General features: G+C 50.9%; 3 protein-coding genes across 3 annotated transcripts; 2 read left to right on the forward strand and 1 right to left on the reverse strand.

The window, feature by feature from the left end:
* Window positions 1–12669: 12669 nt before the first annotated feature.
* On the reverse strand, window positions 12670–14400 carry UCRPA7_2148 (putative phosphatidylinositol-glycan biosynthesis class s protein; the record flags this gene model as incomplete). The annotated part of the gene is made up of 2 exons (XM_007914723.1): window positions 12670–14058; window positions 14116–14400. 2 exons carry the CDS (start codon window positions 14398–14400, stop codon window positions 12670–12672), a joined length of 1674 nt encoding a protein of 557 aa, XP_007912914.1.
* A 1047-nt stretch (window positions 14401–15447) lies between these two features.
* On the forward strand, window positions 15448–17498 carry UCRPA7_2149 (putative fatty acid transporter protein; the record flags this gene model as incomplete). The annotated part of the gene is made up of 3 exons (XM_007914724.1): window positions 15448–15454; window positions 15558–16312; window positions 16374–17498. 3 exons carry the CDS (start codon window positions 15448–15450, stop codon window positions 17496–17498), a joined length of 1887 nt encoding a protein of 628 aa, XP_007912915.1.
* Window positions 17499–18805: 1307 nt separating this feature from the next.
* On the forward strand, window positions 18806–19700 carry UCRPA7_2150 (putative mitochondrial peroxiredoxin prx1 protein; the record flags this gene model as incomplete). The annotated part of the gene is made up of 3 exons (XM_007914725.1): window positions 18806–18825; window positions 18933–19256; window positions 19358–19700. The coding sequence occupies 3 exons, from the start codon at window positions 18806–18808 to the stop codon at window positions 19698–19700; spliced, it is 687 nt and encodes a 228-aa protein (XP_007912916.1).
* Window positions 19701–25406: the final 5706 nt, after the last annotated feature.

Here is a 25406-nt window from a genome sequence, read left to right on the forward strand (position 1 = left end):
GAAAAAAGGAACTCACCGATTGATTGGGCGGCAGACTTGCAACACTACCAACGACCAGTCTGGAGTGACACCCCATGCACTACGGGTGCCTTTCAAACCAGAGGCAATTGTAAGATCACAACCTCGAAACTGCATGATAATTTACTAAAAGCAGCGAAGCAGTGATCAGGCCCAATACAGAGAGAATCAAGGAGAAGAAGCAAAAGTCGCAGAAGCCACAATTGGGACCAAGAGACAAGAATCAGCGAACGTTGCAGCAATCTCTCCATTCCGGTCGAGGAAACGAACCTTCCGATATTCGCGATGATGATGATGCACAGTCTGCTATCCCTGGTAATACTTCGATAAAGAAGGGCCAGATTGTTGAAAGTGACCCCGCTGTTAGCTATCAGAGCACCTCAGTCCTTTTGAACAATGTGGAGAGGTCAGGGGCTGGGACCGACGGTCTCGACCGATGTCAGCCCATGTCCCTAGACTTCAATACGCTTCGCTCTCCATCAGAACCCCCGGAGTCTTCTGGCAAGACAGTTTCTGGTTCCGCTCCCGATCTCGGAGACAAGTCGTCCGAACCAAATGATAATGAGCATGAGAGTGTTCCCGACTCAACGAGTGAATTCGTCACGGAATATCGGGACATTCTGAAGAACTCGCCCCCACCAAAACATCGCCGAAGGAAAAGGCCAATAAGTCCTACAGAAAGTCCAACAAAACAATGTCAGTCATCCATCAAAGAGCGCAAAAGACCCCGAGGGGTAGTTGAGGGCTCCAGTGGCACGCTGGAGGGCAGTACCACGCAACACCATGACCCGCCTAAACGACGTCCAGGCCGACCTAGCAATTCATCGAACCTTTTAATATCGGAGAAAAATCAAAAACCTATGACGGACTTTTTGGCCGCAGTTCCAGAACAGTCATCCAGCATCACAAAATTACCATCTCGAATTACCGAAGCCCCGTCTAATGTCATCAAGCTCTCTTCCAACGTCATAGAGCCCTTATCCGATGTCACAGAGCCCTTATCCAGTGTCACAGCACCCCTATCTCATCATGTGTCAGAACCGTCTAGCCAGGAGATAGGCCCATCTAGAAGCTCGATTCCTTGAGTAACTCATAATAATAGATTCGTAGTCTAGTGCTGTTGCTGGGCTTTGTTCGTTTGTTCGAGCCAAAGACATGTTTCGTTGATAGGTCGAGAAGATGCCAAGAGTCTTGTCATAGCATATGAGATATCTTCTTGTGTTTCGGGAATACACTCCTGATTCAGTGTCCCGAGGATAGAAGCTCTCACTCAGAAGACTTTATACTGTGTCATATGCATCGTTCCGTTAGGTTTGCAGTCATCATTCATGAAAAGCAACATCGATAGTCTAGGTCAAGTCCCGGACTGTCGCATTTCGACCAAAAGTTACAAGGACCTCATATATAGACACGAAACTTGTAAGCAAAAGATCATCCCTACATGATTGGTTCTAATCTTACTAAATGGCAATTTTAGCCCGGGTAGACATATATGAGGATCCTGATCTCACCCCTCGCTTAGGTGAAGCAACACAAGATTAGGTCAATACATAACGAAGGCAATTGCTGGGGGAGCTTCCAGGAAACATTTCGTCCTGTTGTCAAATAATACAGATAAGACAGAAAATGATTTTCGCAATATCGAGTGGCTCCGGAGATCGAACGTGTTCTTGCCATCAGCGTTAACTATCCACTTGTCGGCATTGATGCTGTATTCAAGCATGCATTGCAAGACTCTGACATGGTAGCACGGCTCGGCATGTACGCGGTCATGCGGTAGATCAGGTGGGGTTATTCCTTGTCCCGTTCTTCATCTCCGCACTCTATTCTTGGCAAATCCTTGACTGAACGCTCCTGGTACACTACTTTATTCTTATTGCATCCTCACTGGACCTGACACATTTACCCGCAGACGACTTCCTCCAGTCTAGAAAGGTCGATGCCGTTGATACCTTTGTCCCATTTTAAAATAAAAAGTACGGCCCGCCGGACTCAATCTCGCCTTCTCCTCCTCTCAGTTACCAATCAGAATTTTTGTATAGCTAATGTAGAAAGGAGTAATTGGTAATAGTCCATCTATGGCGCCTTCTTCATCCGATCACCACTACGTCGCTTGCTAGCAACTCGCAACTTCGGATATACATCCCAATAAGGGCTATTCTTGCCAGCCGTTGAGCCGTCAGCATATAAGACGAAGAGAGCCTTGGGGAAGTCATGCGAGCCATTTTTGTTCTGCTCGCTCCTGTCATTACTGCTGCGCTACCACTCATTTCCGCTGATCAGCCTGACCCGAATGAAATTCAGATCAATTCCGTCAGTACCTCCGGTAGTGGCTGTCCACGAAAGGCTGTTACCACAGCAATTAGTGAAGATCGTACAGTTGTATCTCTCGGGTTCGATGAGTTTCACACTTATATTGGCAAGCGATTTGGAATTGCAGACCGAGACAAGAACTGCAACATTCGCCTAAATCTCAAGTATCCAGGAGGATATACCTATGCTGTCATCGATGCCACCTACCATGGCTTTGCACAGCTGGATAGTGGCGTCAATGGGACCTTGTCGTCGACGTACTCTTTCGCGGACCGCGCCGCGACATCAGCAACGGAAACCAGCATCATAGGTGGCGGTGTTTGGACGGATGGGCAAGTTTACACGAAACATGACGTGGTTTCAACTGAAAAGGTGATCCGATCTCCGTGTGGGCAAAATGTCAATCTAGTCATAAGAACACGTATCCTCCTCAATTCGAATGATGCCACGGCTAATGGAGCTTTCACTGACGACGATGCCACGATTGCGTTCACGCAACAGGTTCATATAGGCTGGCAGTCGTGCAAATGAGCTCACCCAATCTTCGAATGGAAACGAGTATGAGAGCCAAGATAGTCATGGAATTTGAATAATGATCGTGCAATGACGGTCTGCTAAAAGCCCTCTATGCTACCTGTTTCTAGCAAATATTGCATTTTTGATGTCTTGAGTTACTGTTACACTCTATCTAGAACGGGTTCAACCGTTTTGATCACTCTTGCAGGTGACCCAACAGCAATTGAGTAACTAGGGATATCTCGCGTCACAACTGAGCTAGCCCCAATCGTAACACCATCACCGATTTTCACACCCGACAAGATGACAGTATTTCCTCCAATCCAGCAGTCATTTCCAACCACCACCTCCCTTGAATAGTCTGTAAGATCTCGTCTCCCTTGGACCGATGTCGGGTGCGTAGCTGCAAAGATGCTCACACCAGGACCAAACTTCGTTCTGTCTCCAATAGTTACAATTGCACAATCTAAAATGACCATGCTTTATTCTAGGTTAGCATTCAATCTTGAGCTTTGCTTGACAGTAGGCACACTTGAAGTTCCCATAGAAATCATCCCCAATAGATATATTGCACCCATAGTCGACTCGGAAAGGGGGATCAATGTTGACCCTGTTACCAAGATGTCCAATGAGTTTCCTCAACATGGAATTACGGTGGTTATCCAATGACTCGTCTGTTGCATCATCGGGCAGATATTCATTATACTGTTTGACGAGCTTGCGGGCCCGTAATCGACCCGCTAGTAGCTCGGGAACAAACGAATCGTATCTGCCGTCGCCACAGTTAAGACATATCCAGCAACACAAGGAAATTGTACGAACTTCATCCCAGATATCATTTTCTCGTAATCATCGCACCATGGTGTGTTGTTGAGTGTCTTTGCGCGGGCGATGGCCTCTTCATTTTTTGTTGAGCTCGCCATGCTTGGTAATGGGATTTACAACAGGAGGAAGAGCACTGAGGTCGATTCTTTTAAAAATTGGGTTGTCCTTTTCGGATGAGGTCAACTGGCCGATTGAAGATCGGTCTTCAATAATAACAAATATGTGGGTTAATGACTTGCTCATAGACGCTTGGCCGAGAATAGCATGAGAGATTTGCATGGTGCTACCACCTACAAACAACTGCACAACCGGTAGATTAGTCATTATTATCTCTCTTTCCTGTTTGGGACTGACAGACCTCTTCTCGCTGGTCAGTTACCTTGCCGCCCCACTTTCTCAATCCTGGACAAGATTGATGTCTTCAAAAAGACTATAGCTTCGTATCATGACTGACAAGCGAACAAGACCCGGGTAAAAGATACGGCTGCTTATTATGAGTGCTGTAAAGAATTTGAAGGTATGATCGTCACTTCTATACGTCTAGTAGGCCATGCTCCAACAATTGCTAGTTACGGGAGATAGGGTAGGTGAGCCTAGGTAACCCGGTTGCTATCAAGGCCAGATGAACTCTATGAATCAGTGTATAATCCTCAAAATAACATGCCGGTGGTAGCAGCCCCATCCAAGTAAAGAGATCTGGAAATTTATCTTGAACATTTGCAGAAGCTAGATGTCTACAGGAGGCCCGTTTTATATTTACGCTCATCTGGGTGCAGCATTGACATCGGGCTTTTGAGGTCTACCCAACCCATGAATGGTTTACTAAGCCCATATCCCATCCGCTCCTGTAGGACCGGAGGAAGTCCTCTAATTGAATCTATACTGTTTCCTAGGTATTGATTCTCTTCCTGTCGCAACCAGCCCCTGCAGTTGAACGTAGACAAGAGGACGCGGTACTCGTCCCTCGTCGTATTTGCGGAGCCACCGTGAAAGCACCCTGAGAGCATTATGAAAGCATCGCCACGATTGAGCTCTGCATGGACTGTCTGAGCTTCTTGAGGGGGCCCTTCTCGATAGTCCCACAAATGGGACCCCGGAATGAATCTAGTGGCACCTATAACGCTTTTATTAGAAAGCTCGGCGGCGTGTGGACAAACTAACCATTTGCTTTCGTTGTCCGAGAAGCAGCCACAAATAGACCTATGCCAAAGTCTCTGCCAAGAACATGCTCGGCGACAGCTCGATGGTCAGGGTAGTGAGGGGCATCGTCGCGATGCAGAGGTTGAGCCCCTGCGCCAGGTCCAATGCGGAAGACGATGGTATTGTGGAGTTGAGGAAGACTGTTGCTCTCTTCGAACCTGTCTCCCACCTAAGAAAGCATTAATCACACTCCGATAACATAAACTAGCAACTGACCCAATTGTATTTCATGTGGCTTGTGAGCAAGGCATCGCTAACACTCAACCAAAGAGGACTTCCGACAATCGAAGTAGCGAAAGTGGGAGACTTGCCCATCATGCCATACGCCCGTCGGGTTTCGGGAGGGAAAAAGTCTCCTATAAAGTCGGAATTAGAACGAGCACATGTTTCAAATTATCGTTGTCTACTTTACCATCCCCCCAAGGCTGATCTGCATCCAAATACGGATTTACATCATCCATAATCTGATCTATCTCTTTCGCACTCAAGAAACTGCGCAAGATGACACCACCGGTGATCTTGAGCGCTTTGACAATATCGTCTACTGCAGCGATAGAGCTGTCGAACTCCTTAACATCTGGTAAAGGCGACGCTGACGACTTGACCTTATTAGAGACGCCGTCTGAATGGCGGCAACCCTGCGCGCCAAGGTCAAGCTTATCTTTATCAGTAGCAATTGTCATGGCGGAGATCGTAGTCGTACCCTAGAAAGATCTTTGCTACCGCGGAAGTACCAGATATTTTCGCGGTATTAAGGGTTTGATTTATACTGCTATGTATCTATCCTTGGCGGATAGCCTTGTGTCCAATATCATTCTGTCATTGGGGCCGCCCAATCCAGTCTCTTTGTTGCCTATTTCGGAGTACTATACCTCGACTGCTGACTGCTGACAATATGCTTGGGCGAAGGACTGGGGGTATTTCACTATCTGAGGAACGAATTGCCAAATTGATGAGTCTCACGTAGAAGACCGAACGCATACAGTCGCAAGAAGGTGAGAAAGCCAAACCAAAATAGGCAACAGAGTTGAAAACGAACCCAGACAGGAAAGAGAGTTGCACTAAGACAGGCTGGTGCCCGTCGGATCGTGGCCAATAGAAACGACAGATAACCAACTGCGACTCCGTAATTGTTTCTGTGCTTCATTCCACTTTTCTTGGAACTAGACCGGGTAGTTATCAAGACTAAGCATTCGCGAATTGATACCAGCAGATGCTATTGCAACTCACTGCTCTGTAGCTTCTAATGACCATTATAACAGCGATATGGCCTATGGAATCCGCTCCGGATATTCAGAGATTTCATCGTTTCTACACGATTGCCTGTTTTTGTGTTTGGAATACTTCTGCAACGAAGCCCTCTAACTTTTGAATTCCTTCGAGGTAACAGATCTTATTTGGAACATCGCCATGTCGATCTCCGCCCTCAAACCGCCAGCTACCACCACAGCCGACAATGACGATCTCGACGATCTCGAACTAGAGGCGCAAGGTTATACCCGTGAGATGCCGCGGCAATTTAGCACTTTGAGCCTCATGAGCATGAGTTACGCCTTGTTGGCTACTTGGAACGGCTTTGGTAGTGCCTTCGGCACTGGTTACATCGAAGCGGCGTCGGCGGGATCTATCTGGACCTTGTTCATCGCAGGCCTGATGACCTTTGTCATAGCCATGGGCATGGCAGAATTGGCATCTGCCTATCCAGTTGCGGGCTCACAATATTACTGGTCTTATGTTGTCTCAAGTCCGGAGTGGGCGCCATTGGCATCATACATGTGAGTCATCTGCGTGGAGGAGAATGAACACGGAGAGCTTGTTTCAGATGCTTCAAGATAGGTGAACGATGAATGCAGGGCTGACACTGGTCATATCAATCAGCGCGGCATCCACTAGTACTTTTGGCTGGTGGCTAGGACTAGCCAGCGTAACAAACTTCATCGCTGCGATGATATTGGGATGTGTCGCGCTATGCTGGGAAGACTATGTCATCGAGAATTGGCACGTCTACCTCGTCTTCGTCCTCATCACTTGGATCGCCGTCAGCTTGAACATATTTTGCTCTCGTTTGCTCCCTTTGTGGAACAATTTCATAAGTAAGTCAGCTTTGATAGCCACGCAATCAGTATTTCTAATCCTGTCTCAAGTGTACTTCTCTCTAGTCCTACTCCTCGCATCCATCATTACTCTGCTTGCATGCGCTTCGCCAAACTATCAGTCAGCGCAAGACGTGTTCACAGACATGACCAACTCCACAGGCTGGCCCAATGACGGCTTTGCGTTCGTCCTTTGTTTGCTCAACGCGCTCTACGGATATTTAGGGGTGGATTGCGGAGCTCATCTTTGCGAGGAAATTCCCAACCCAACCGCTAATGTGCCCAAGGTTATTGTGGGTACCAAGAATTCGGTTGGAGACGAGTTTGCTGATTCAATGCAGATGTATCCTGTTATCATTGGCTTTATTACTAGTAAGTGTATGCTCTAGAGCAACTACATGATATTTTCTAACGATGATAGCGCTTCCATTCGCGATTTCTCTTAGCTTCGTCATCACAGACTTTGACGCTATCATCCACACCCGCACTGGACTTCCTCTCATTGAAGCTTATTACCAAGCAACGGATAACAAAGCTGGAACAGCGGTACTCAATGCTGGCTTTGCACTGTGCCTCTTCGGTGCTGCTTGCGCAAATATAACCAGTTCCAGTAGACAATTGTGGTCCGCCTCGCGCAACAATTGCTTCCCGCTCTCTAGGTGGTGGAAGCAGGTCCATCCTCGTTTAAACATGCCACTGAACGCCGCATGTGCCTCTGGAGCCTTTGTGACGGTATGAAGTCTCCTGGTTGCCGTGAAGCTATCCGCTGATACTGAATTAGCTTTACGGGCTGATTTTCTTGGTTCATCCTCGGCCTTTTCTTCAATGGTAAGCTATACCACACATCTCGAATAGATGTATGCTGACTCTGTCTGAAGGTCGGCGCTTGCATTGTGTTCATGACAACATCGTATGTGATTCCGCAGGGAATACTTGCCTGGCGCGGCCGTGAGAAGATTCTGCCAGCCCGCCGTGGCATGAACCTTGGAAAGTTTGGCTTGCCGCTCAATATCTTGTCTTGTGTGTGGGTTGTATTCGTTGATGTGATGTACTGTTTCCCCAATACCTATCCCGTCAATCTGGAAAATTTGAACTGGATTAGGTATGTTCCCCAACCTTCATCTTCCCGTAGATACACAGAATGAGACAGGTTTATCCTAACGCGGGCCGCAGTGTGGTAACCGTGGGCCTTGGCAGCTTCAGTCTCATTGCTTGGGCCACTATGCAGCGCTACGTCTTCACAGGTCCATCGATCAACTTCGAGCTGCTGAATGTGGCTCATAACGAAACGTTACGTCATGCTCCCGTGATTCACGGCATAGATGTTACAGGAACGCTGCCGATGTCGAAAGTGGAAGAATACCCAGCAGATGCTGCTGTTACAAAGCTTATTAAAGGAGAATGAGTCTCAACGGGTGATCTGATTCGAGATCTGGAAAGGGATGAGAAGCTCTTGGCATCATTAGGCCTAGACTAGAGGCCAGATATACAAAGGAAAAACCAAATGATGCCGATATATCGCAGGTGGCATCACGCATTGCTACAGGAAGCACGCGAATGAATCCCAGTTATCTCGTCAATGACTCTACTTCATCTACTTAATTGCAATACGATTGCCTTAACACACTCTGGAATATATGTAGCCATCCAAATTTATCTCGCCGTAAACGACTTTCTGGGCGGTAGTGATACATGTTTCATTTGGTTTCTCTTAGTAGCTGTGCTGTTTGTCCGAAATTAGAAAATTACCATACCGGTAGTTGTTGATTAACGCGGTGTCACGCACTGCTTCTCCCTACCATTGGTGGAGATAAGGATTCTCAGTCGCTCGAAGAGCTTAGCTAACAGGCAGATCATCTCATCCTGCAGGAACTATCTATACCTAGTGCATTCGTCCTTCTCCTTCCTCTTTACCTCCGGTGATTTTGATCTGATTTGGATATTTGCTGTATAGTTCCATCGCCAGCCAAACCGTTCGTTCTAGATAATGGGATCAATTGAAACAGACACCCCAGTTTCCTGCCCTCGGACCCGGTTCATGCCCCCAACAACACACCGAACGAACTCTTTGGGCTGGGCAAAATCTGACTGCCATACCTGCCAGTCATTGTCTCGAGTCTGCGATCGAAGGAGACCTCGATGCTATGCGTGCACTGCCGAAGGAATAGTGTGCGGCGGGTTTGCACTGGAGCTTCAATGGCAAAATCCAGGACAGAGGACTCGCTCACGAGGAGCCAGGAAAACTTCCGCTACAGGATCCGGGAATCGCAGAGCTTCACGTAAAACGACGCACTACGCCTTCGTGCGAGAAAGGGAGACATTCCAAGTGGAACTCCAGGCGCCGTGCGAACCATCGGAACCCATCATCCCGCAGGAAGCCCTAGCCATAGCAACCTCGCTAACCCCAGACAACATGGATAGAACACGACGTTCTGCACCTGATATAGGCTTGGTTCCAGTACTCTATAGTCGCCAACCCGATTACTTTCGGCTTTCATCTTCTACCCTTGAGCAGCTTTCGTTCTTCGCGTGGACATTCAGCCCGGTCACTCTAACCTACGATGTCAAGGCCAATCCATGGCAAGCCTGCATTCCCCAGATAGAAGAGGCGCCCTTCCTCCTGGATGCAGTGCGGGCGTTGGTCGTCAGGCATCGATCCCATATTGAAGAGAAACGTGAAAGCATATCGGTATTAGAGCTCAAAGATAGAGCATTGACTTCATTCGCACAATCAATAAGTACAGTGTCCCTGGAAGTCGGCATTTCGGTATCACTGATACTCATCGGTATTGATTATGCCGAGTCCGCATATAGTAATTGGATTGTTCATCTCCAAGGAGTCCGCAAAATGATTGAAGCTGCTGGGGGCATTTGGGTTGGAGATGGCAGTATGAATGTCAGAGCTCAGATTGCACAGCTGGTTTGGTACGACACAATCATTGCTCTGCTTTCACGCGGAGACCCTGTTTTTCCACGAGAATACATCGAATACATCCTGTCATGAAGAATGACTCGCAGTGGAGCTTCCTTGCACTCAATGGCTTCCCGGACGCCGCGTTTCTGCATATGTACGATATTGCCGAAGCCGCAGCGCATACGTCTTTTCTCTCAGATGGACATGTGGCCGGCCTCGAGATGAAACTCTGGCTCGCTGACTTTGAGACCGAACAAGGAATCGCTGACAAAGACATTTCCGCCCTTGCAGACTGTTGGAGGCTCGGGCTACTGCTCTATTGCACCAGAGTATTTCATCATGGAGAGGCAGCCAGACGAAAGGCTCGTGTGCTTGCAGAAGAGATTCTGTGGCTCGTTCACGAGATCCCTTCAGAGTCTAACGTACAAAAGCAAGCCCTCCTCCCCCTTTTCCTAGCAGCTTGCGAGATCGACTCGTTTCGTTTCCGCCGCATTGCTATTGATTTCTGTGAGAGATGGACCAAAAGATCTGGGCTTTGGCTCAACCAAACCGCGATTGAACTTTTGGAGACCGTGTGGGACGCAGTAGACCAGAATTCCGGGCAAGATATTTGGTGGGGTGACTTTGTCAACCCTTCGCCAGGATTTGGATTATTATTTGGATGAAGGACCTCTAAGTAGAACATCAGAAATTGGACCTCAGGACGGAACTCCGTGAGAAACTCAATCAATTTTACCCATTGCCACTATTTACTAGAAGTCTGATCAATAGTAGAAGCTGCTGTGGTGTGCTGCAGGGCAAGAGGATGATTGATTAGGCTCGATTTCCCGGAATAATCGCAAGAAGCAGTGATTCATCGCATGCATGAGCAAACATCACTCCAAGGGATATTTTGACAGAAACAAATAGACAAACAAACTTAGTTCTCAACGATAATAGAGCTACTTCAAAACAACTCTAGGAAACGCCGCTCTTCGCCTTCAGAAAGATGCACAAGCAAGTTCATGCTTCAAATTTCAAACCTATTTCGACTCGATGCGACTCAAAACGTCTGCAGGAATTGGAACGGGCTCGTCAACAAGAATGACAGGCGGCACCAGCGTCTCCCAGTTGGCAAACCCGTAGTCATTGACTGCTAGCGCTGGGTAGAGAGCATGGAGAATACGTGTTATGTCCTCGATTTCTACATTCTTCCCGGACCGCAAACTTCGTAGCGTGAACTTTGCTAGCTCTTCGGCGCTCACCCGTTGAGAGTTCACGTCTTGGCCGTAATTCGTTTTCATTCTAGCAAAATGGAAGGCAGTGAGTGAGCTCTGCATTGTTTTAACCAGAGAGTACGCTGGTTTGAGAACACCCTCTGTGAGCTCAGACAAGCAAATACCCTTGACTTGGGGCAAGACAGTAGAGAGGTCAGCCACGATTTTCCCAAGTCGTGCGTTCAACTGTTTGTTCTCTAGAGAAGGCCTGTCCGGCTCAGAGAAAGAAGACCGAGTGCGAATGAGAACCTCCCGCCAGTCACAGAACTCGAGATCACCTGCGAAGTACTATTAGCGTTCAACCTAGTCTCAGAAAAGTTGGATTTTGTATGGCGTTATAAGTTGTTGTGCGATTGTTTAGGAAGAATAGGTCGCTGAAGTCTTTTACCTACCTCTGTATGGGTCAGCTTCCAAAAGGGAACGTCTGACATTTTCAACAAGATTCTCCTCAGACTCTGTGAAGCCCAATGGGATCCCGCGGTGCAACAACTGTTCTTCGAGCAGGTACATGATCCACATAGCGATGAAGACTCTCTTATCCCCATGGGAAAAGTGACGTACAAAGTCTCTGAACGCCTCACGAGGCTCTTCCTCATCGGCGATCTTGAATGTACGCGTCAACGGTCGATCTCCGCGCTTATTCCACGTATTGTTAAGTTGCCAAAAGACTTTGCTAAGGTCAATATCTTCATCAATATGTTGGAAAACCCATCGCTCGATGTTGTCTCGGAGGGACAGATAAGCTTTCTAGCGGATGTTCAGCAGATGGATCTCGACGGGGACCAGCATTGTATGACAAACCTTGATTGTGTGCTTGTCATCAGCAAGCGAAGGGGGAACTTCTGAGACGATGGAAAATTCAGAACTCTCACTAGAAGAGCTCTCGTTGAAAGAGCACTCGCTATTGGAATGTGACATTTTGCGGAACAGTAGTCAAAGGATAGTTTATTGACTTCGGCAATATTTATTATGGAGAGGACTACAGGAAGAAGTTCTGACTTTTATAGGTATTCCATTGAATAGATCTTTGGTGATTGTACTAATATTCTTCAGAATCCATCCATCTTCAAAAGCACACGTGGCAGAACATCAAGACAATGTGCTCTACGAGACATGAACAACAATCACCAGCACATTGTCACCTGAAACTGACCTTTCAGACGGCTGTAACTCGAAACTCCTCAAATGAGAAAACAAAAATAAACATTGAAAGTGGGTGGCTGACAAGACACAGCGTAAAGCAGATGAAAACGGACGACTCTCAACAAGATGATGCTATAGCAGTGAAGCTAATCACTGAAGATGGATCACGTCCACTATTTCTAGGTCGGCCACAAGATTGTGTAGCAGGGTTGGTTGCAACGAGGTGGCAAACAGCTAGCGGACTTGATGATTCAAGAGCACGTCAAGACTGCTTGAAGACAACGCAGCAAGTGTGTATCATCAGGTCATATGCCACATCACTAGTTCAACAATGATGTGTTGAGTCATTCGTTACACGTTCTATATTTTACAATTATTCAACTTTACTCTGTTACTTGGCTTCTCCAGCTGCCTTCCTGCGTTTCCTCCATGCTTTCAATTCATTCAGCAGTCCCATTACTAGGGGGACACCCACGGGTCCTAACAAGGGCAGGTACACGGCAATCTTGTGCTCGTCTGGGAAATAGAGTTGTCCAACCATGCTCTTCTCGAAGAAGGCGCGTTCAGCTTCTGCTTCCGCGATGAGCGCATGGGCTAGCCCATCCGAGCCGCCCAAAGAATCGCAAGCCATGCGCAGATGCTGCATCGTGGTCGAGACTCCGTCAGCCACAGATGACGGAATGCTGATGGAAGGTAGGGCAAGCGAGAGCCGGGCAAGAGACCCTAGAGTGCTGGAGGCTCGGAGAAGGAGATCTGCAGATCGCACACGGGACAATGTGCCAAGACGCAACGGGAGAGATCCTGATGAAGGGGTGCCCAAGAGTGAGAGCAGGTGGTTGGTGAAGGTAAGCAGCGGTTGTTTGAGATCCGACACCGGCACGTGGGTTTTATCGTAGTCCATGGGAAGGAGGTAGACTGTGCCCCATTGCGGGATCAACCAGGACTGTGATGTGCCAGACACAACTACGACGTTAGGGTCATCATCGGACGGCCTGATATCGAAGCCAATGGTCTGGTTGCCGACAAAGACAATGAAATTGACTGTCGGAGCCCCGCCAATGGAAGGTGATAGGGGCCACTCTGCCGCATTGATGAATGATGACAAGTCATCCTTGCTTAGGACATTGGTTCCAACTCCCGGCTGTGCATAGAGTTGGACCTGGGTATCAATTGTGAAGTTGTGAATAGGGCCAAGTACATCCAGGACCGGTTTCATATACTCTGCCACGGCTGCCTCGATATCCCAGCTGCTAGGCGCGGGTCCACTCGTGAAGAGGGAAAAGGTGAGATGGTAGGTCGGGGAGTATTTAAGAGAGCGCGTTGTCCGCTTCGCAACACTCTCGGCAGCATCCGGGGAAATGCTCGGTTGTCTCTGGTCGGTCTGGGCGGAAGAGGTGGAAAGCAGGTAGGAGATGATGGCCTGCTCTTCAGCAAATGTCGTGCGCAGCTGGGTAGCTACGTAGGTTGCAAGTGATGACGAGGCGGAGGCGGCGGAAGGTATTGAGTTTGGCGGATATGTGATGTCGAGATAGGGGGAATATGGGTGTAGAGAAGATGTGGTAGCCTCGCCCGGAGTCAGCCGCACCGTCAGGGCAACATCGTCATGGTGGGCAGCATCATCGCCCTGGCGGGGCGACAATTGCAGCCGTAGGTGGTGTCCTGAAAAGTCATTTAGGTCGTCGAGAGCGTGCTGAGTGAGCCGCAAGAGGTTCTGAGCCTCCTGTTCTTGTAGCTGGCTGGCCTGGATCGATATGCGCAGCGGAAAGACAGGACGGCAAGCCTAGAGCATGTATGTGTCAGCAAAGGGGGAAGAGTTCTCAAGATGGTCTGTACAGACCTTGCCGTCGGCCCATTCCATCATCTCGTCCAGGGGCAGATTGGCCCGGTATATCGTGGTAGTCTTCCACCATATTGGGAGACCCAGGCAGAGTATGATGAGCCAGAAGGAGAGAATGACGAGAGAACGCCGCTTGGTGTCTGCGGGCTTCTCGGGAGGAGGCTCCTTGGGTGATGTGCCGGCGCTGGCGGTGCCGGCGGTGGTGTCTATCGGCGGTGAATTTGAGGAGATGGTTGGCGCATCAGCCGCCGCCGTGTCGGCCTTGGTGCGCATTCGGACGGACATGGCGGCATTGGACTGGCGTCTGGAGGCCCCTACAACGCGTTCAAGTCTTGGAAGCTATTCACAGATCTGGGGGCCTTGCATTAAGGTTGCACGCGAACTGCTTAGCTGGCATTTGTTAGGTAGGTCAGGGATTCGACTGGTCCAGGGACGGCAGGTAGCGCAGCACGTGGAGATAGCGATAACAGCTACAGTACACGCGAACCTCTTCACAATATTTGCCCGTCCTTGGAAATGCAACCCAGCAAGCATCATTCCGAGAAACGATGCGCGCGATCAGCGGCTCAAAAAGGAAAAGGCCTTTTCAAGGTCGAGACGATATCATGGCATACCAAGGACATGATACCTAAGCTCTAAGGTAGGTAAGGTATACAAGGTGGTCGCTAACACGGACGGGAGGTTAAATGTAACCGATGGTGGGGGTTGTGCCCGTTCAACCTTCAACCCCGCCCTCCGGCCCTGTAGTGTGCTGAGAAGCTGGCCGCTAGGGGCTGTCAAGTGATAATTTGGGCGACATTTGCGCAACCGAGGCAGAGCATCTGAAAGCCTGCCCAGAAGCAGCACCACCAACGCTCGAGCTCCACATTGTCTTGAGCTTCCAAGTGCAGCGCCTTACCTCACCTCACACTTACGTATCACGCGTATCATGCCACTCCGACCAACTGAAGATGCCCTGGCCACCACCACAACCTCGACGACTCACCTCGACTCTCCTTCCCTCGACGGCTCCTGGCCACCGCTTCGATTGGTAGAATATTGGCTCTATCGAGCTCGGTCGAGGCGTGAAGGAATCATATCTACCGAGAGCCCCGCTACGTATACCGGAACACTGGCCATCTTGTCCTGCAGGAGGACTCTCTGCTCTTTAGCGATTCTTTCTTGGTTCACTATTCTCACTATTCACTTTTGCATACCCATGATACCCCCTTTCTCTTCAACTAGAGCCTCGAAATAGACCGCATTGATCAGAGATATCCAAATAGTTGGCCACATTCACACTTGTATCGCGCGCCGGCTGTTCCGACGTAACAGGCTCCTCAAGTCACCAAGATGCCAGGTATGTCGTCCTGCCTCCGTCTTAATTTTAGATGTCACCACGTCCCCAATCATCGAGGCCCTCCTCTAGGTTGCCAATGGCTAACGTTCTGCCGTCTTTGTAGCTCCTCTCGCCTTGACCGTGCCTGCGGCCGCGGCCGGGGCCGCATATCTTAACGCGCGGTTGTCCCTGTGGTACGACCTGCGCATGTTCAACTCTATCCTTCCTACCGTGACTCAGATGTATTGGCGCCAATACAATGGTCGATTGAGTCTCTACTACGATCTCGAATCTCAGGCATTGTCCAAGAAGTCCGCCGACCGGCCCTTCCTCCTATTTGAAGATAAGACCTACAGCTATGCCCAGACCTATGAGATCGTACTGCGATATGGCAGCTGGCTCAAGGCAAAGTTTGACATCAGAAAGGGGGAGATTGTCGGAATGGACTTCCCCAATAGCGATGTTTACGTCTTCGTCTGGCTCGGCCTATGGGCTATCGGCGCAAAGCCGGCTTTCATGAACTACAACTTGACTGGCCATGCCCTCGCACACTGCCTCAAGGCGGCAGGCTGCGCACTCTGTCTCGTTGACCACTCTGTTGCTCACAATGTTGACGAACATGTGCGCAAGGAGCTGCCAAACCTACACTTCCACATCTTCTCTACCGACTGCGCTCAGCAGATTGCAAATACTGAGCCTAAACGCTTCCCGGACGACCTGCGCAATGGCGATAAGGTGGAGACAATGGCTTTGCTCATCTACACCTCTGGCACGACGGGCCTACCAAAGGCCGCCATGGTGTCGTGGGGCAAACTACATGCCGCAGGAGGCTTCTCGGCCCGGCTTATTGGCACCAAGCCGGGCGAGGTATACTATAATGTAAGTCATGCATTAATGTTGGAAGCCATGTCCTTTTCACGACAGCTAACCATTTCTTCAGTGTATGCCGCTCTATCACTCATCAGCAACGATCATGTGGTTCGCCAATGTCTTGTTGCTTGGAGCTACCCTTGCCCTCGGTGCCAAGTTTTCCACCAAGACCTTTTGGCGTGAGGCACGGCGCTTCAATGCGACTATGATCCTGTATGTCGGCGAAACATGCCGTTACCTGCTCGCTGCGCCTCCAGACATCGATCCCGCCACCGGCGAGAACCTGGACAAGAAACACCGGGTGCGGCTTGCTTACGGCAACGGGTTGCGGCCGGACGTCTGGAACAAGTTCAAAGATCGCTTCGGGATCGATACCATCACCGAGTTCTACGGCGCCACAGAAGGGTCCTTTGCAACTTGGAACTTGTCGAGAAACGACTTGACTATGGGCGCAGTGGGGCGTAACGGGTCGCTATATAATGTCCTTGTGGGCCTTAACGTTGGGCTCGTCGAGATCGACTTCGAGACCGATCTGCCGTTCCGCGACCCCAAGACTGGATTCTGCCGGGAGGCAAAGAGCGGCGAGCCGGGCGAATTCCTGTTTCGGCTTCCTGATGATGTAGAGAAGCGCTTTCAGGGATACTACGGAAACAGGAAGGCGACCAGCGAGAAGGTCATGCGCAATGTGTTCAGAAAAGGCGATGCCTGGTTCAGGACGGGCGACGTGATGCGGAAGATTGACGGACTGCTATATTTCAACGACCGCATAGGTGATACATTCCGGTGGAAGGGCGAGAACGTCTCCACGGCAGAGGTCAGCCAGGTCATCGGGCTACACCCTGCCGTTCGAGAGGCAAACGTCTATGGAGTACAGCTCCCGCGCCATGACGGGCGTATTGGCTGCGCGGCCATCGTGTTTGCTAGTGAGCCGGATGAGGTAGTGCTGAGGAGTCTGGCAGACCATGTGAGAGAGCGGTTACCGAAATATGCTCTCCCGGTCTACCTCAGGCTCATGAAGGACACGGGCATGCAAACGACGGGGACAAATAAGCAACAGAAGCATAACCTACGACAGGCGGGCGTCGATCCGCAACATACAGCCGGCGACGATGTGTATTGGCTGAGGGACGGTACATATGTGAGGTTTTCCCAAGATGACTGGGAAGGTCTAAACATAGGAAAGGTCAAGTTATAGCGAGTAGAGCCTTGCCACCTAAATACGATGTATTTGTAAATAAGTTACTCCTTGGTCGATGTGGCGTGTCATGGTACCAAACGTCTGGAAAAGTGCACATGCTTGGACGATTGCGATTAGGAAACAGAGTATTATTACTCCTTGGACGTGTAGCTCAACTCATATTCGTGATGAAATCCAATTTCTCTTTCACATGCCCGCGGCCGCACCCTTGTTCCTACTCTTGGAACACACCTTAGGTAACGCAATGAGCAAGCTCCCTGCTTGTCACTACTCATTCAGGCACTACCCTGCTCGAAGAGGCAATACCAGTGTCGATAGTGCCTCTGGGATGGGATGGAGGGCTGCTGGGTCACGGCAGGCCCCGCCGGGGTTAGGTAATCGTGGGAGTGGCCAATGGCAGAGGCGGGCGATCGCGCAATCTGAGGCTATTCCGGGAGGGGTTAGTGAGGGGCAGTTCCTCTGGCAGCTTTTCCCCACGTTGGCCGCACTGAGGGGCATCGACATCTCATCATCCTCTGAGCTTTTTGCGTCTTCTCTGCGACTCGGGGCCGCCCTGGACGCCAATTGGCCCGTCAGGGGGGCGAGGAGGGCCTCCAGGGTTCTTGTCCTGCTTCCTCACATGGCCCGACTGACATTTTCTAGAGCTCGTCAGGTTCTTCTGGTCACAGAATGGCAAGAAGAGGGTGAAGACTGATGGTGGGAGAAAGACAGAAGAAGAGGGGTGGCTAAGGTAGCTTTAACTTGTGGTTACGAAGACTGGTCTCCTGCTCCGTCTTACTTCCCTTCCCTCTGTCAGACCTAAGGGCTGTCTAAAGCAGCCAAGTACTTTATTATTAGGTGTAATATCTGGCGTCTATTACGTGTACAAACGGAGCATTTATTAATCACATAGTACCATATCCAGACGAGCCAGAGTAGAGCAAATCCCGACTTGAACATGCCATCTCCGAGCCAACAAAACAAGCTGGCCGCCTGTCCATTGTCTTAGCCTCCCGATACTGTGGATCGCCGGACAGGTAGGTACTGTACGTAGTAGATCCAGTTCGCCTTCTCTCGTCTTCCACCTCCCTCAGGGTGCAGAACATACCTCCGGTACGGCGCGGTACCTCTCCCTCATCCTAAGCAGGACGGGAGGTATTTAAGCTGGCCAGCCCGTCGCATCACACCATCCCCCCCGCCTTCTGTCCTACCTACACAACATCCTCTCCTCTTGCTTGACTTGCGCCCTTTCCAAGTCTTTTCTTCTGCTGTTCAACTACTCGAGCTCACTTTCTTTCAGACGACTCTGTTCCATCTCAGACACAATGGCTGAACGCGCTGCTCCGTAAGTTCCCTCCCGTCTACGGAGATCGCCTCCGTAGCCATAGCAAACACTCTTCGCACTCAGCTGAATGCGCTCTTGTGAATTCATGGCTAACGAGCTTCCTCTAGCCTTCGCCTGGGCACTGTTGCCCCCAACTTCCAGGCCGACACCACCAAGGGTCCCATTGACTTCCATGAGTACATTGGCGACGGCTGGGTCGTCTTCTTCTCTCACCCCGAGGACTACACCCCCGTCTGCACCACCGAGCTCGGTGAGATGGCCCGTCTGCAGCCCGAGTTCGCCAAGCGCGGCGTCAAGCTGCTCGGTCTGTCTGCCAACACCGTCGACAGCCACGAGGGCTGGTCCAAGGATGTCGCCGACGTCACCGGCAGCACCATCAACTTTCCCATGGTCGCTGACAAGCAGCGCAAGGTTGCCTACCTCTACGACATGTAAGTACTACCTGATTGTTGCCAACGCTCAGGTTGAGCCTGCGCCTTTGTGGCGCATTTGTGTATATATAGCAAGATTGCTAACATCATATTCCTTGTAGGATCGACTACCAAGACACCACCAACGTCGACGAGAAGGGCATTGCCTTCACCATCCGCTCCGTCTTCGTCATCGACCCCAAGAAGACCATCCGCACCATCCTGAGCTACCCCGCCTCCACTGGCCGTAACTCTGCCGAGATCCTGCGCATTGTCGACTCCCTCATCACCGGCGACAAGCACAAGGTCACCACCCCCATCAACTGGGTGCCCGGCGACGACGTCATTGTCCACCCGTCCGTCAAGAACGAGCAGGCCAAGGAGCTGTTCCCTGAGTTCCGCGCCGTCAAGCCCTACCTGCGCTTCACCCCTCTGCCCAAGGAGAAGACCTCTGCTGGTCTGTAAGGGATGGCTCGTTGAGACGTGGCATGGTTGGATGGTTGAGAGATGAGAGTTTGGGTTGAAAAGCTAATGGCAAATGTTTTGGGAGAATTTCTTGACGGGAATGGGCACGGGGCTTTTCAGAAGCAATGTTTCACTTTGTCTGTCTAAGATGTCGAAAGACGGCGGAGCAAGCGTCCGCAAGACTAGAGGAACTCTGTCCGCTTAGGTAGCTAGCGAAGTTGAATAGCAACCACGAATATTGTGATACCACACGCCATCTTTGCAGAATTGAGTGTTTCCATTTGCGCGTCTTGCTCCCGCGTCAGCTAAATTGGGCCCATTGTACACAGTAGCCATGAACCCACATTCACACAAGATCAGATCCGAGAATATTTGCGTTCACAACCCATCATTTCTGACTCTGACAGTGAGAATTGGCTCTGAATTTCTTTGCGTTCAGTGTCATGTAAGACGAGCACATAGGGTCGGCACGGGTATCGGTGCAGCACTCCTCGGCGGTACCCAATCCGGTTAGGAAGGAGAAACACCCTGAAGGATCCCAAAGATTCAACAGTTCAAGAAAGGTACAGGGCTTGGAACAGTGTCATCAAAATTACATAACCGATGCCGGTGACGGGGGACCAACCCCCCTGGGCTGGCTCAGAGGCTCCGCCGGCAGACATTCTGTCGGGTCCGACATGGATCCTAACCCACGGTCGGGCTCGCTGGAGCACTTAACATGAGACTTAAGGAAATCCTGCATTAATGATTGATATCAGCAGAGGCAGGTTATATGCCGAATGACATGGCAACATCGTCTACAGCAGAAACTCTGGTTCCGAAGCCCTACAAATGGACTCTCCCCGCCGCCGGCCTCCGCTTCCCGCTCCTTGAAGCTGCGGTCCGCGAATGAGACATCAACCCTGGGCAGCGTCTCAGCGGGCGGGGAACGGCTTGCACTTGGGAGCGGTCCTACCAATTGAGATCGATCGCGCGACAAATGTGACAGCCGGGAGAAGAGAATGAGAAGGGAAGAAAGAAGAAGAAGAGACGGAGTCGGCGGAGCTGCATAGCGCATATCACCACTCGGAGCGACATCTTCAAGCTTCCTGATCCGTCTTCTGAATTCGCAGCCGTGAGGTTCTGAGTTGGGAAATGAAAATTCTCTACCGCTCCCACGGATTATCCAAGAACCTTGGAAGTTGTACAGTGCTCCTGGGCTGCCCATGCTCCGGGTTTCCATCCCAGTTTGGGGGTCTCGCTTCGATGGCACCGAATGATGGTGGAGCGACCCAGTTCTACCACGTGGAGAAGTCGCATGTTTCGTGTTTCAACCTTAGCCTCTTGGGTTTCGGACGGAAACGAGCCAGCCAAGAAGCCCACATTTGCGTCTGAAGCAACTCTCTTTTGTGATTTATGAGAAACTTGGGCAAAGTATCCAACCGAAGCTGAAGAGCTTTCTGTTATCTTAGGGATTGTTTGTGAAGAATAAGCTTCACAGACATGCTAGAAGCTATGTCCCTTTGTCCCTCTTTGTTATTGTAAAGATGAAGAGACTTCAACTAATCTATGAATGACTTGGGCCAAGGTAAGCGCCGCGCCCGGGGTAGGACTGTGCGTGTACAGTATTCCGTTTGGAGTTTTGGGTTATGATTCGACAGATTGCGGAGACACAAGAGAAAAGGAGCTGCATGTCTTTTCCTTCTTGTTCTACGTCGGAAGGAATGCATGGCTGATGCTTTGTCAAGAGAGTAAATATCCGTGATTTGTATGACAAACTTCGGTATTCGCAGAGTCAGTAACCACACCGCAACGCAAGTCCTGAGGTCCCCTCCCCTCAAGTGTAAGAGAGTTGGCTTTGGACGACCTGAGGCATGCTTCAAGCTGCATGGTTTCTCGGCATTGGCCAATAGTGTGCTCTCTGATTTTGTGCTTTACTTTGGCCAGTCAGCCAGCCACTGATTGGGGTAGTCTGGGGTTGTGCAGTCCTTTCTAGCTTGCTCCGATTGCCCAATTGGTAGCGGGATGGCTGGAGGCCCGGTTTCATGCACCTCTTCCCGTCCGCGATGCATGAGTGTATCTAGGTGAGGTATCTTCAGCTAGACCAAGTACGAGCCGTTGCTGTGGACGAGGCGAGGTAGGCACGGTAGATACAAGGACGAGATGAGGAGATGGAAAATGGCGAGAGACATAACAGTCATTCTTCCCTCTCTTGTCTCGGTGTCTACCTGACTCCTGAGTTTGAAATGGCCTTGTCTTGTCTAGCATTCCTTCTTCTCTTCCATGCCCACGCTGTCCTATTCTCAAGTTGACGAGTCTTTTACGTATGAATCAAACAAATAAGCAAACACGCAATCGATCATTCATTCACTCGACTCTGTGCAGGTGTGTGACACACAGGTATTACTAGCAACTTTAGTCTCTTTGCGGCTGATTGCCTCACCGCAAGAGAGCCGGGTCAAGGTGTGAAGAACGGATACTGTGCCTGACCAACCCATCTATCAGTCTGCCATCGAAGCTCATCTATCTGCTACATTACCCAGGAAGGTATGCTGGTATGCTGGATACAGTATGCTTGTCTGCTTGTCTCTCCTCTATGAAGCTTCCATTGACTTTTCTCGAACGCAGCTAGCCAACAGACTAACCACCACTTTTGGGTAGACTACCCGGCGTGTTAAATTATACTCTGCCCTACCTAACGTTGAAGACCGCGCGCGCTTGGATCCCTTCTCTTCTGGCCCTCTTCCCCACCACGGTGGGCGGGCCGGCTTGCACTGCACTGCACAGCACAGTACACACCCAAGAAGAGGTACCCAAACCCACCCATCCTCCACCTGGCGCCCACCGAGCCAGCGCAAGCGAGCACGCCGTCCAATCTCCGGCCGTCTTTCAAACGCCCAAAAGGGATCCCGTCTCCTTTTCTCTGCGCGCCGCTTGCTCACCAGCGAAGAACGTTGAACATCCCCCCCCCCAGTCCGTCGTCCGTCCGTCCGTCCGTCCGTCCTCCCTCGTGCCATCCCGACCGACAAAATCGAAGCGTCCATTTGTTGTTCTTGCTCTTATTCTTCTTCTTCTTCTGGGAGGGGGGGCGTCTGTGCGAACGCAAAAAAAGCAGACAGCGCGCACGCACGCACACGCACGAACGCACAAGCATCAGCTCCGCTCCGCTGGCTCCATCCATCGTCTGACTCCTATCCATTCAACCATTACTGCCTACCTACCTACTAAGACTACTTGACTACTACCGCCGTACTTATTAGTCTCTCAACGTTAAGCTGCTGGGTAGCAGGAGTACCTTGTCCTTAGCTGCCCGCCCTACCCGTACCCGTACCCATACACCATACCCATACCCATACCCCGTACCTCACTCTTATCCTCCTCACCTTTACCGTGCTGCATGTACAGTGAGGAGACCGCCAGAGAAAAAACCGAACCCAACCCAGAGAAGGCAGCAGCAGTCCAGTGGTGATCTGCCAGACGAACGAACGCCCGGAAATTAGACACTGCAACCTCAGACCCAGTCCGTTTGCCTGTCACAGGTATGCCCCGTCCCGTCCTGAACTGACTTCCTCCCTCGTTCGTCCATCCATCATCTTCCCCTTCTCCGCCTGCCTGCCCCTTGGCCCCGTCGTGATACCCTCGTCGTTGTCGTTGTTGTCGTCGTCCGGCCGTCCCTTCCCCTTGTAGCCCTCCTCGACTCCCTCTCCACTTCAAGTCGATCAGTCAGTCGGTCACTCAGGGAGCAATCCGAGACCCTGGGACCGGAGAGCAGATTCCACAGCAAGCCAACCCCAGCAATCGTGAAGCTCCGCTCTCTTGGGTCAGTTCGGCTCGCCTCGATATCGAATACGACTGTGGTTGCGACCCTGACACGACTGGACTCGATTCGACGGTTGCTCCTGCCTGTCGTTGCTCGACCTCTTTTTAGCCCCTGCCTTGAATGCCGAGTCGAGTCCACCAGCTGGCTTGTGCTTCTTTCCACCTCCGTCATCGTTGCTACCCTCGCTCCTTCCGTATTCTTTTTCTCTCCCCTTCCCTCTTTCTTCTTCTCGCCTACCTCTTCAGATATCGTGTCCTTCTTCCCGACCCTCCTCCCTTCTCCATTGTGTCTAGATACCTAGAGCAGCCCAATGCCTCGCTGAGAGGAGCTGACTCGATCTCGGTTCCGAGCTAACCACGATGGACAATGCAGGTTGGGTACCTCAGAAGCTTGGAGGCGATCTCTCCCGATTCTCCGACTCCGAGACTGAAGATCGAGAGCCCGAGCGCTCGCCGCCGACCAAATCCCCTTCCGACATCCTCTCAGGCGTGTATCGTGGTATCAAGAAGATCACACCCAACCGGGAAGACTTGGTAAAGCTCAGGAGACAGCCGTCACAGTTGGCTCTGAGGGGCAGAGGCGAACCCCAGCTTGAAAAAGCGACAGCATCGGCGCCGCTGTTTGGACCTCCAAGATCTCAGACGCCACAGCATGCTCGAAGTTTGAGTTTGCAAAGCAGTCTCGAGAAACCGCTCCCGGAGCCTCCTCCGGACCAGTCCTCGCCCTCTGGGCCGCTCACTCCGATTGCGAATCAGGTCCAGACCACAAGTCTCGAGACCATCCTCGATACCGAAGTCAACATGGATAGCCGGACAAGTACAATGGACTCGAGCTCGTCGGAAATGAGCCAGATGTATGGTGGGAGGCAAAACTTTGCCACGGATGCCAGTATGAGCAGCAGTCTAAGCAGTCTACCAGGGGCGTCAAGAGCCCAGGATGGGGGTGAGGAGACGAGAGAGAACCTGACCCCCAAGAGCAACGGTCCGCTTTCTGCTGGACCGTCGCCACAGGTGAGCCAGGCAAGAAATACGCCGGCCATGGGAGCTGCAGTTGGTACGCCACAGATGTCAGGTTCTTCTGCTCATTTGTCTGGTCTCATGTGCAATGTTCATCGGACGACTGGTAGGGAACCACACCCGCTTGTTGGAGCTACGACGACTATCTTGGGTGACAAATTGTATGTGTTCGGCGGAAGGATATTGTCTCGAAGCCGGCCGACCCCTTTGACGGCAGATCTATACGAGCTGGATCTTATCCGGAGGCACTGGACCAAGCTTGACACCAATGGTGACATCCCGCCGCCTCGGTATTTCCACTCCATGTGTCCATTGGGCGATACAAAAATGGTGTGCTACGGCGGCATGTCACCAGCCCCCAGCGCAGGGAATTCTGGTGCTAGCGATCAAGGCGATGTGTCTGTCATGTCCGATATCTACATCTACGACGTTCCTACCAAGAAATGGACCTTCATACCCACTCAGGACCATCCACAGGGCCGCTATGCTCACTGTGCCTGTATTACTTCTTCATCTGCCGCCTTCTCTTCACACAGGGCTCCACTCTCCGCCCTGCAACACAATCCCTCCACCGGCGCAAACGAAGGCCGAATAGGTATCAATATTGATGGTGCTGGTGGTGCAGAGATGATAGTCGTCGGTGGCCAGGACGGCGCAAACCACTATATTGAACAAATCAGCGTGTTCAACCTACGCTCGCTAAAGTGGACGACCACACAGTCTCTGGGCAAATCATGTGGCGCCTACCGAAGTGTCGTGGCCCCCTTGCCGCCATCGGTCACGGCGAGGATTGGCAAGGGAAGCAACAACGGGATGCAACGACAGGAGGGAATCAGTCAAGAAGCTAGGGAGCCCGGCTCGTCGATGCTGATTTATTCAAACTACAACTTC

This window comes from Phaeoacremonium minimum, assembly GCF_000392275.1.
Source record: "Phaeoacremonium minimum UCRPA7 unplaced genomic scaffold PA7_03_scaffold_149, whole genome shotgun sequence".
NCBI lineage: Eukaryota > Fungi > Ascomycota > Sordariomycetes > Togniniales > Togniniaceae > Phaeoacremonium > Phaeoacremonium minimum.